Source organism: Stenella coeruleoalba (assembly GCF_951394435.1).
Source record: "Stenella coeruleoalba genome assembly, chromosome: 21".
Taxonomy (NCBI): domain Eukaryota; kingdom Metazoa; phylum Chordata; class Mammalia; order Artiodactyla; family Delphinidae; genus Stenella; species Stenella coeruleoalba.
In genome coordinates, this window is record NC_137167.1 from 24,901,835 (window position 1) to 24,914,798 (window position 12,964).

General features: G+C 48.0%; 1 protein-coding gene across 3 annotated transcripts in view; it reads right to left on the minus strand.

The window, feature by feature from the left end:
- The window catches only part of ERICH1 (glutamate rich 1), a 53,336-nt gene that overhangs the window by 20,059 nt on the left and 20,313 nt on the right, over window positions 1-12,964 (minus strand). For all 3 annotated transcript variants that reach the window (XM_079909014.1, XM_079909015.1, XM_079909013.1), the window contains exon 3: window positions 10,806-10,940. In XM_079909014.1, coding sequence (XP_079765140.1) covers window positions 10,806-10,940 — 135 coding nt within the window. The remainder of the gene's footprint in view (window positions 1-10,805; window positions 10,941-12,964) is intronic.

Below are 12,964 nucleotides of genomic sequence, written 5' to 3' on the forward strand. Positions count from 1 at the left end.
AAATTAATTGACCATATATGTGTGGGTTTATTTCTGGGCTCTCTGTTCTGTTCCATTGGTCTACGTGTATGTTTTTATGCCAATATCACACTGTTCTGATTACTGCAGCTTTGTAATATAGTTTGAGGTCAGAAAGCATGTTACCTCTATCTTTGTTCTTCTTTCTCAAGATTGCTTTGGCTATTCAGGGTCTTTTGTGGTTCCATACAAATTTTAAGATTATTTGTTCCATTTCTGTGAGAAATTCCCTTGGAATTTTGATAGGGATTGCACTGAATCTGTAGATTGCTTTGGGTAGTATGGACATTTTAACAATAGTAATTCTTCCAATCTACGAGCATGAAATATCTTTCCATTTATTTACATTTGTCATTGTCAATTTCCTTCATCAATGTCTTATAGTTTTCATGTATAGACCTTTCACCTCCATTAAATTTATTCCTACCTAGGAATTTTATTCTTTTTGATGCAATTGTAAATTGGGCTGTTTTCCTAATTTCTGATAGTTCATTGTTAGTGTAAAGAAATGAAACTGATCTTTGTAAACTGATTTTGTACCCTGCAACTTGACTGAATTCATTTGTTCATTCTAACAGTTTTTTTTTTTTTGGTGGAGTCTTTAGGGTTTTTAATATATAAAACCATGTCATCTGCAAATAGACTCAGTTTTACTTCTTCCTTCCTAATTTAGAGGCCTTTTATTTCTTTTTCTTGTCTAATTGCTCTGGCTAGGACTTCCAATACTATGCTGAATAAAGTGCCAAGAGTGGACATCTTCATCTTAAATAATTTCCCACCTTCTTTTCTCAGTATCTCTTTATGGAATGTCTATTAGTTGAAGAAATATTAATCAATAAATTTTATTAGTTGAAGAAATATTAATCAATATCCAAAGAAGTATTCATAATCTGTTCTATTATTGTAATGCATTTGCTTAACAATAAGCTAAGGTGGTGTACGGGTTTACCAAGATCTAAATATTTCTCTAATCCAAGTTTCTTATGAATATGTGCCAACAATGGTTTGGAAATTAAGTATATACTTTAAGAAAATAAATGGCAATCTGAACAACTGTGGGTTTTCTTTTTTTATAAAGACAGGTTAGAGAGCTGTGCAGACTCCACTGGTAAATTATTTCAAAATTAATATTCTGACCCACATAGTCCTTGGTCAATCATACATCTAAAGCTATGCAAGCTCACGCCACTGTGACTGAGAGGAATCCAGGGTATCAGGTGTGTGTGCCAATAAGATGCCAAAGAAACAAAAACATGAGCGTACAAAATAGTTCTAGAAACAATCTAGGCCTTTTTAGGTGCTCTAAGAACGCATGAACTCTCTTCCATGTCTAGCCTTTTATGTCACATTGTTGACAGTGCATGGCAGAGGCAGCTGGTCTAAGTGAGGGTTCTCGACTCACTGAGAGAAAAGAGTGGTTCAGAATGACACCACCTCTACTGTCCCTCAGATGCCCCCAAGTAACCTGTGAGAAAGGAAAGGCTTTCACACAATTACATGTCTTAAGTCTCATTTCAATAAATCACCAGGACAAGAATGAAAGCCTGCTAACTCTGAGTCTGGCTTTGCTGCGCCCTTGAGAGAGTATGTGTATGGAACGTGGCGCCGGTCAGAGAATCTCTGCTGAGAGCCTGCCTAGGACTCTACCTTGACTCCGGTGGCCTCCGGTGAAAACTGCACCTTATTAGTCAAACAAGCTAGAGTGCCTGCTGTGCTCTGCACCTGGGAAGCTCAGAGAAATCACGCATCAGGGTTTCTGCAGCCCAAACAGAGCCAGTGAGATCTGAAGATGGATCTGCCTTAGAACTGCGGCCTAAAGCTGTCAAAACTCATTGAAAGGATGGTTGACTCACAACAAAGCCACATTAGAACTGTGCATTTAGCTCATGCTTCCGAAAGTTAACATGAAGTTAATAACTATTTCAACCAGAGCCTGCTATTAGAATACTAATCATAATAGCTTTCCATCAAAATGACTTGATTTTAATGACTTTGCAGCTTGATCTGAACACAAAAACCATGTCAATACAGTCAACCACTTGTGATTATACGAGTGATTATACGAGGAGAGAGGACTGCTCCTTATTTGCAGGCTGTTTTTATAAATAATTACGCAACTTGGTTCATCAAATATTGACTGAAGACTTAACACCAGCAGGCGCTGGTGCCTCAGGGAATTAAGAGCTGGCAGTGCTCACGCTTGAACAAGCTTTGCACAAACCCAATCTAATTGGCACAGCAAGCGTGTGGTGTGCTAGTGCAGGATTATTACCCCATCAGGTGGCCAAGGAAACTGAGGCTCAGGGAAGTAAGGAAGACGGCACCCACAGTCAACAGTGGGGCTGCAAACCCAGGGCCCTTCACTCTCACTCTGCCACCTGCCAAGTCGGAGCTCCGTCCCCCAGGGGCTGGAGGTGAGGATGCAAGAGCAAGAAAGTTACAGAAATAACCAGATAGTGGATGGAAGGCAAAGGGAGGGGGCACTTCTGTGTCGTGGTGGGGGGCGGGGTAAGGGAGGCCAAGAGAGGACGTGCAGAGGGAAGGATGTGGATGGAGGAGAGGTCCCCACACTGGAGGGACCGAGCAGGGGGCAAAGGCTAGAAGGAAGCCGGAGCCTTACCCGACCCTACCCTGCCTGGCTGGCTGGAGGGGGGAGCAGATCAACAAAGGGGGTGACAGCAAGTGTGGCAGGTCTTAGACAGACACAGGCGACGTGTGTGAGGTCAGCGAACAGGAGCCCACGCACCGACCAGCACAGAGCTGGGCCCCAGCAGGACCGACTCGCAAGAACATGAATGGAAGGAGCAGACGGGAACCCCTGGGCTACTTTAGCAGGCAGGGGCAGAGGTCACAGGAGGAGATCCAGAGCGACGCGACGAGCCTGAATGAGCCCTGACAGAGGCAGAGGCACCAGGCAGAGGGGCTTAGTGTCCCAAACTGACTCGCCGCCCCGCCAGTGCCCCACTGCACCCTCTGATGAGAGCCAGACAGATGGGGAGGTCTCACTTCCCGTTATAAACAGCATTGGAGCGGGCAGTTGTAAGCGAGAAAGTCACCGAAGAGGCGGGGCCACGAGGACCCTGAGAGTGAGACACCGCGGTGACGGTGACGCGCCGGGGAATTGCGCCACAGACCTTAGCGAAGGAATTAAAACCAAAGGCAAGTCAGATTTCATAGGAAATCTGGAAAAGGAAGACATCTGCAGAGGAAGATCCAAAACAAGATCCCAGCAAGCAAAAACAGGGAAACAGCCCAGACAGCAAGCGCAGTGGTTGAGAGTCCGCTTGCCGATGCAGGGGACGCGGGTTCGTGCCCCGGTCCGGGAAGATCCCACATGCCGTGGAGCGGCTGGGCCCGTGAGCCATGGCCGCTGAGCCTGAGTGTCCGGAGCCTGTGCTCTGCAACGGGAGAGGCCACAGCAGTGAGAGGCCTGCGTATCGCAAAAAAAAAAAAAAAGAAAGACACCCAGAGGGACAGGGGCACCTCTCAGTCACTGAAACCACAGATCCAAAAACAGATGCCAGATTGCTGGCACCCAGCAAGCAATGAACATAACTGTTACAACAACTAAAGTAACGTATAACATCATAGATACGCTATACTCAGTTATAAAAAGGCAGGTATCTTCAATACAGACATAAATTCTGGAAAAGGCACAAAGAGAGGAAGTAGTTCCGGGTGTGTGCAATTATTAAATGCTTCAGGTGTTGAGTGTACTTTGTTGCAGGGACGCAGCCCAGGGAAGAGGAAAGCAGACGACCAGCCAGCAGCGAGGTAAGTGACCAGGCATCTGACCAGGCTTCCCCCGTGTTCTCACAAGGATAACAAGGACATTGGGAAGAGCTGACACACAGCTCTGACAGTGCAGCGGGACCAGCCCGCAGTGCATCCCTGGACTGTGGAGCCGGCCAGTATTCTCAGGTCCAGGGTGGCGCCTGGGTCAGAGCACCCCGAGACGGTGCTGAGTCTCGAGCCCACAGCCCTGGAGGCCCTGGGACGGGGACGGGGACAGGAGGAAGTGACTTCAAGGAGTGAATTCTGGCCTAACTGTACCCTCTCGGAGTGGCAGCTGAAGGAGCAAAGGGCAGAGTGTGGAGGAGGCCGGGCACCCTCACAGGTGGCGTGGGGCTGTGGCAGCGGAAGGAGAAGAAAGCCGTGCATTCCAGACTCTGCCCAGGTGTTCACTTTCTAGGGCATGGGAGCCCTCCTGGTGGTGACGTTTACCAGGGGAGCCCAGCACATGCAGGTCGGGGAACTCTGTGGAGGTGGCTCCTGAAACGCGGAGATGACCTAATTAGAGAGTCTCAGCCCTCATCAAACTTGGCTGTCTGCAAAAAGTTCATAAAGTATGTTATGATAGCCAAAAAAACCAAACAGTGGCGCCGTCATGAAGTCCAGAGAGCAATACTGGAAAAGGTCACAAAGAAATGTAAATAGCTATATAAGACACGAATAACGGATCGATGTACAGATCGGTAAACGTGGGAATCACTCATTCACGACTAAGAAGCTCTTCTGGAAAAAGAAGAAAGAAACCAGATGGGTCGGGTTTCTCCGACCCAGGTGCAGTGCCCCCTCCGTGGGCGCCCCGTGACTCCTGGAATGGCCCTTCAGCTCTGCGTGGCTCTGCAATGCCCATGTGGCCCCAGGGAAGGTGCAGATGAGGGCAGGGATCCCCAGCCGTCCTGCTGACAGGGATGGACGCTGCATCTACCCAACGGCCTGCAAAGAGGCACGAGGAAGCCCCCATGGTGAAGGCCCATCCAGCCCACGAGCCAGCGGGGCAGCCGCTGAGGAATGCAGGTCGGGGAAGACGGGTGAGCAGAAGCCGGGAAGAGAGCCGTGGATGTGGAACGTGGTCCATCACATACATGGCTTCGAAACCATCAAGGAAAAGTAACAGGTAACTGAAGAAAAAGTGCAGGATTTAAAAAGGAAAATCTATTTTTTAAAAAATGGATCTACACCTTGTTCTAACAAAATATATCTCAGATGGGTCAAACATTTCATATAAAAATATAAAGGGGCTTCCCTGGTGGTGCAGTGGTTGAGAGTCCGCCTGCCGATGCAGGGGACAGGGGTTCGTGTCCCGGTCCAGGAAGATCACACGTGCCGCGGAGCGGCTGGGCCCATGAGCCATGGCCACTGAGCCTGCGCGTCTGGAGCCTGTGCTCCGCAACGGGAGAGGCTGCAACAGTGAGAGGCCCGCGTACCGCAAAAAAAAAAAAAAAAAAAAAAAAAAAAAATATATATATATATATATATATATATATATATATATATATATATATATATATATATATAAACAGGAGCCATACGAGGGTGCTTGTGAGTATTACTTGTCCCTCTGGGTGTCGCCATCTGTTCTGCTCATTCTACTGGGGTGATCTTTTCTTTTCTTATTGATTTGTAATATCTTGTTATATGGTAAGGAAGCTAACTTTCATCTATTGTGGAATGTGCAAAGATCATCTCCTATTTTGTCCTTTGCTCTGAACCTTATTTATAGTGCCCTTTGCCATAAAGAAAGTTTAAATTTCTTCACAGTCAAACCTGTCATTTAGGCTCTTAGGCTTAGAAAGAATTTCCCTAACACACAGTTTTCTCACATGAAAATGTAAGATATATGTTGTCCAAACAATTAGCTAAAATTTAAAAGACTGAAAATGTCCAGGCGATGGAAGAGAGGGGATCTCCTTAGGCTGCCTTCAGGGATGAGAACTGGAACAGCCTTCTGAAAGACAGTTTGTTATTATGTCTTCAAATTTAGAAACACATGGACTCTTACGCTTAATATTTCCACTTCTAAGAGTTTATATTCAGGAAGGAATCAGACTACTGCATGTATGTACCATGTATGTTCAATGATGTTCATGTGCAAAGTGCTTATCGAGCACCAGGCAAAGTTCTAGGTGTCTTTCAGTGCAGGGGAGGGGAGCCTAGTTATAAACAAGTTGCTTTCATAAAATAGATTTCAGCTACTTTTAAAAAATGATATATCTATATGCACTGAAATGTGAAAAAACCTCCCTAATACATTAAGTGTGGAAAGTGGTTTATAATGCATCATATGATATGGTCCAACGTTTATAAAATCTGCGCATGCATATACAACATGCACAGGGGAGAGGTTTCAAAAGATGTTTTCTGAGGGTCTCAGCCTGGTGGCCTTAGGTGATGTGTTACTTCCTGTGCGTTTTCTGTAATGCTTGACTTTTCTATAATAAGTGTTTCTGTGGTCAAGAAAAACAAAATATTCTTCTTTTAAAAAAAAAAAAAAAGTTTGGAGTAACAGAGAAGAAAAGGCCCTCTTTCCTAGAGGCTGGCCTGTTTTTTAGTTTATAAAACAAACTGAGGTTCTTATTTCTGTGTAAAATGTGTAAATGTAAAGTTTCTGTGTAGAGGTTCCAGAACTTCACCTGCTGCCAGTGGCAGGCAGGAACTCCTGCCTTTTCATTATGAAAAAAGGACCTCTGCAAAGCTGCTATGACGGCAGCATGCACGTGCCTGCAGAGGAGGGACGCACCTTTGGCTGCACGGGGTCCGGCTCCAAGGACAAGCGCCTGCTGATAAGAGATGAGACACTGAAAGCTGGAAAGGGGAGGCAGAGAAGGACAGCTAGCAAGAATACTTAATTAAGGAAAAGAGGAGAAGATGATGGTGTAGAAAGTGGTGGCTGTGAAAAGCAGGTTTCAAACCAGGTAAGTGCACCTGACCTGTCACTCGCGAAGATCACCTACGTTCTCAACAATGCGCATGCAAGACATGGGGCCGCGCTGCTGAAGGCTCACTGCCAGAGCCAACGCTGAAATGCTGAGACCATAGTCACAATTCTGTTTCTAAAGGGACGTGGGTGGCTTACTGCTCTCCGTTGAAAGGCTGAATTCTTGGTTCCGCTAATAAAGGTGAAGGGGCAGAAGGAAGCCCGTGAAAATGGTAAATGAGCCATAGAGATGCAAATGTGAAGGACAAATTTTGTTACAAAATCGATAGACCAGGAGGCTGGCTAAGTACAGACCATTCCTACTGGAAGGGACAGGAAAGCACTGAAGGTCCACAGAGGTTAAAGGGGGGACTTGCTGGAGAAGACCAGACATTCACAAGAGAAATGGAAAGAGTAATTTCAGTTACAGTTAAAACACATCAGTTATAGGAATAAAAGTTTCACATCAAAAGAAAACCAGTCTTAACAGGGAAATGCAGAATTGCACCCAGTTCTCAATGTGGGTTCTCAGTCCAGTGTAAGTATGAAGAAGACAAGTTTGTCAACCTGTGAGTCGACGGCACCAGTCCCCACACGGTGCTGTCACCAGGAGCTCACACAGAGGAGCGTCCACAGGACTGTCAGCCCTGCACAGGGTCCCGGACAGACCGAGCAGCGCCATGGGCAGGCGGCAGGTGTGAAGACCCCGGTGTGCCTGGGAAGGAGCCCCTGCAGACCCAGGTGGAAGCTGCCAACATCAAAATCAGAAGAGACGCCTCATGAAATGCGAATTTCTTTGTAACTGGAGCACGTGAGACAATGCTTGCAACAACAGTTTAGATTTGCACAGCGGCAGAGTTCACAAAGGATTTTCACAGCCTTTAAAAATGTTACTCCTGGGCTTCCCTGGTGGCGCAGTGGTTAAGAATCCGCCTGCCAATGCAGGGGACATGGGTTCGAGCCCTGGTCCGGGAAGATCCCACACGCCGCGGAGCAACTAAGCTCGTGTGCCACAACTACTGAGCCTGCGCGCATAGAGCTCGCGCACCCCAAGGAAGAGCAGCTCCCGCTCACCGCAGCTAGAGAAAGCCTGTGTGCAGCAACGAAGACCCAACGTGGCCAAAAATAAATTAAAAAAAAATTATGAATTCAAATTTATCCCCCCAAAAAAAAGTCACTCCTGCTCTCAGTCCATGTCAGGGGAGCCGAAGCAGAGGGGAGGTGGGCAGCTGGCACCCTCCTTCAGCCGGGACCCAGCTCTTGTCACCATCACCTGCAGCGGGTGAGAACCGAGACCACCTGGAAGGGTGCCGTGCACCATCAGCCCCAGTCTCCCTGCCCAGGCACGACACCCACTGAGAGCGGTACCGGGCGGGGCGACCGGACCAGGCCCTGAGGTGAGGAGGGGTCAGCCTTGGGTGCCACCAGACCTGCCGCCCCGCACGGGCCGAGGGAGGGGACGCAGGACTCGGCGGCCACAGACGGGGCAGCCGACCGGGAAGCCTCTTCCTTCCCAACTTCTTGAGGAGTCACTACTGAACTGGTTTATTGGTGCTGGGCATTCAAATGGCCATCAACAGTGGACACAGTCACCTCTGGACTTTTCCTTCTTTTCCGACTCCAGTCCTCATGCTCTCTTTGCTTTCAGTGCCACCAATAAGACTGTGGAGCCCTCCCGCTCTCAGCCTTGTGGGTCTGCACGCCTCACGCCCTGCCAGTCCCGGCTCAGGCGTCCCTCTTCCTGTCCCAGCCCCCTATCGAGCCCTAACGACCCCCGACACATGCCTCCCGGCTGAGCACGGTGGCCTCTCACGCCTCTCTGAAGGGTCTCTCATTTTATTTTTTAAAAACTTTTTGGCAGATTGATGGATTAAGATTGATTTCTGCGTTGAGTCTTTGTTGCTGTGCACGGGCTTTCTCTAGTTGTGGTGCGTGGCTTCTCATTGCAGTGGCTTCTCTTGTTGCGGAGCATGGGCTCTATGCGCGCAGGCTCGGTAGTTGTGGCTCGTGGGCTCTAGAGCGCAGGTTCAGTAGTTGTGGTGCCCGGGCTTAGATGCCCTGTGGCATGTGGGATCTTCCCAGGCCAGGGCTCGAACCCGTGTCCCCTGCATTGGCAGGTGGATTCTTAACCACTGCGTCACCAGAGAAGCCCAGATCTCTCATTTTAAACAGTATTAACACTTCCTTCCACTTTCTCACTTCAGACCCCTGAAGTGGCCCACCTTGTCAAACGGGTTCACAAAGGGGAAAAATATTAGAGAAACAGTAAGAAAAGTGAACTGAAACATTGGAGATGAGTTACAAGTGTTCAAGATAGAAAGATATCAACTTCCCAGCCAGAAGTGCATGAAGGAGTTATTCAAAGCTCTTCTGAAAACCTGGGTCAACGTTTTCAGTGATGTTGACTTATGGAACTGAGCTCACAGGGCCTCTTGAGAGAAAGGACCACTTCTTAAAGCTGAGACCTGTCCCCAGCGGGGGAGAGCCATGTGGCCACCAGGAGGTCATCGAGGAGCCCAGGCCCGCCTGCTGTGGGACAGACACACATGGGGCTGGGGCAGCAGTGGGGTTCAGGTGTGGGGTCAGGGCAGAAGCTGGAGTCAGAATGTCAGAGCAAGGTGGACATGTCACCCTGTGACCTCAGGGATGGAGCTAATGTCCTGCAAGGAGATCCCAACCTTCCTTCCCAGTCCAGTCTCTCCTTTGAGGGAGATGGTGGCGCACCACACCTTCCTTGACCACAGCCTCTGGGAGAAGGTCCTTGGAACCTGTGTGCTCCTGGGAACCAGAGGACAGAAAGAGGGACATGAACAGGATGGCCTGCCAAGAAGCAACTGCAGAAATGTAACCTGGGACCTGCTGGAGCCAAAGGTACAATGAAAGTCGCCGGGGATGTGCAGGTTACCATGGTAATTAGAGGGATGTGTCCTAGGCACCGACTCCCCATCTCTCTGCTTCGCCCTGACCACTGCTCACCTGCTAGAGCAGAGCGGCACCAGGCCACCCCCATGCCTTCCTGGAGGCGGTGGCACTGGGACTTGAGGGCCAGGAAGAGTGACTACCACAGGGACGTGTGTCCAGCTGCTGAGATGCTTTCCCATCTCCTGGAAGGACGTCCCTCTAGCTCGGCAATGCATTCAGTCAAGGGCACCCAGAAGGTTCTCGGCTGGGATGCTGCCCAAAGACCCGCCCGGGAGGCATGGGCAGCAGAGCTCACTGTGGGCAACAGCCCCGGAATGAGTCCGCATTTTTTCATTGAATATATTAAGTACACAACGGAGTATGTCACCAAAGTAATTTATCTTTATAAGAACATAGCTTAATTTTTGAATGAAATAATCTATTTATCCAATAATTATATTCCAAAGATTTTCAACAGGGCTTGAATAGATGACTATATTACTGCTTAGCTATCCCATTTTTGGTTTTATGGTTTCTGACGCTTTAATTAGGAAGTCAGAAAGATCAATCTACTAGAAAATCATATTTTCTTGATATTCAAGTTAAGGTTTATGGTACAGAGTTTCTTAGTTTTTACTTGTTAAAAATCAACTGGGGAAAATTCCAAATTCCTCTTAAGGAAGTTCCAAAATGATGAATTAAAAGGGGAAAAAACTACCATTTGACTTTTTACAGTAAGAATGTAACGTGCAGCCTCTGCACCGCCACCAGAGCACCTGACCCTTGATCTTCCTTCACTCACAAAACATCCAACAGCAAAAGCAAATATCATCATTCAATTTTCCACAAGAGATGCAACATAAGTTATTTCATCATTACAAAGTTGATATACAATCTCAGAAATTTTGAAAAAATTGGAAAATCAAGAAAAAAAGTCCTACTTAACAAGAGAAGCACTTTCACATTTGGATGTATTAACGCCAGACTTCCCCTAACTTGCTAACAAATGGGGCTGCGATCACATTCCAGCCTTAAGTCTCCTCCCAGCCTGAGCTTTTCCTGCTGTGGATCTTACAGGCATCTCTGACGACTGCAGACCACACAGCAGTGAGACGCTCAGCCCCGTTAAAGTTCAGATGGAGTCACGACCCTGGAAGACCCCAAAGGCTGTCAGCGGTCTTACCTCCTATGTCTTCGCCGCTGGAGGAGCTCTCAGGACTCGAGCAGCTGGGGGCCTCCGGCGGAGGGGGGACCCACCCCTCAGGAGGCAGGCCCACGGTGTAGAGCCGTCGCGCAGGCTGGACCTGAGTGTCACCACCTGCAGGAAGAAGCAGGGACAGATGCCATCAGACGTCTACTTGCCGAGCAGCTTCTCCAGCCACTTTCACTGAAGATGGGTAGCCAGAGCCGTAAATACTGATGTCAGTCAGCCAAGCATTTTGCCAGCAGAGCCACTAAGCTCTACACCCAGACAGGGACAAGGGGTGAGCTTATGATTATTTAAATTCACATTAAGTTACTTATTATGTAAACTTCTGGGGTTTTATAATATGGTATAAAAACATAACTAATTCATGAATAAGAAGCAGAAAATAAAAAGACTCCATGTAACACACCCCTCATGACCACAACATGAATCTCAACATTTTGGTGCATAACCTTCTGGACCTTTTTCTCTCTATATGCTAACAACATGTATGCAGTGTGTGTGTCTGTTCACACCCACACACAGACACACACACGTCTTAATGGGATCACGCCACACACAGACACACACACGCCTTAATGGGATCACGCATCATTATACACGTATATATTATATGTATAATATCATTCAAAAGTGAATATGATAAAATATTAAGATACATTTAAGCTTACATACTCTCAAAGGCTACATGATAGTCCATGTCATTGGCAAATTTAACTATAATTTAACCACTGTCCTAAATTTTGCATATGGAGGTTGATTCTAAATTTGCACTATTACAAGCACCTGCTATGACCATCCTGGCTGTACATAACTTTGCACCACTGACCACAGGGTTCCTCCAAACAAATTCCTGGAAGTGGACCTGCTGAGCTGCACCGTCTGGAGAGGCAGCTTCCGGTGCTGCTGCCATGCTCTCCACACTGGGCAGGATCGACACTCTAATCTTCATGTTCTCATTCAAGATATGGCAAAGTAACCTTTATCCAACACAAGTGGATATCCCCATTAGTCTTTCTCAGAAAAATGAATATTTTACTTTAAAAACAACGAAAAGGACTGAGCAAAATCACTAATGCACATATAACAGAACGTGTGGTTGAGAGACATTTAAATTGTGAAAGCTTTGGAACATTTTCAAATTCTTCTGCCATCAATATACTTCACTTTTGTGAAGCTAAGGGGCAAGAATGTAGTTCTTATGTTAATCTGATCCATCCAGTTGATTAACGACTGTGTCGTTACTGCCAGGATCAAGGGCAGAGCAGGGACGTTACCGCCAGGATCAAGGGCAGAGCAGGGATGTGCTTCCAGGCAGACCATCCCCTGTCGGGTGACATCAACATTTGATCATTTTTCACAGAATACTTTTGGGAGCTTTTAATCAGCTAACAGAACTTGGAAACACTACTGCTCACTTAAGTATCAGGATGAATACAGGCGGTGCCGTGGACCCGAGGCAGGATATGACTCCTGTTATGAAGGGCAAGGATGCACCTGAGGGCAGAGCTCTTCCCGATGCTCCCATGCCGAGCACACACTCATCTGAGGCCAAGCCTGCGGGCTGAGGAAGGCGATCTGCTGTCTGTGTCAGGGTGGCCAGGCGCAGAGCGCAGCTTCCCGGCCCGGGTTTCCCTTGTCTCTTCTGGTAGAAGATGGCTCATCGCTGCACGGCAGTCAGATGTCGTGTTTCACTGCTCAGGGCTCGGGGCTCAGCAGGGCCACAGCATCCCCTCGCCCACACATCGGGCCCGCAGGGTGAGGCTTGGGGATCTGGACGAGGCATGTCAGGACCCCCTTCACTGCTGACAGAGGCCACCGTCTCCCTAGGAACACCGGGCTGGCCGCAAGGCTTCAGAAGAGGCGACTTAATCAGCTCTCCTCTTGTTGATCGGCTGGCTGAGATCCGAGGTTCATAATTCTCACCCTTTCTGGCTCTGGGTCTGATTTGCAGGACACCCACTTGAGCTTGATTTCATGCCTAACCTCTGACTCCCCCTGCATTGTGCCTGTCCACATGGCCCCCTGCCCACAAGCACACACGCGTGCCCTCCACCAGGGCACCGCCACCAAGCCACCCTTGGGACGGCCGCAGCCTTCACGATCGGTGTATTTGTGTCACGGAGCTTGGGGCA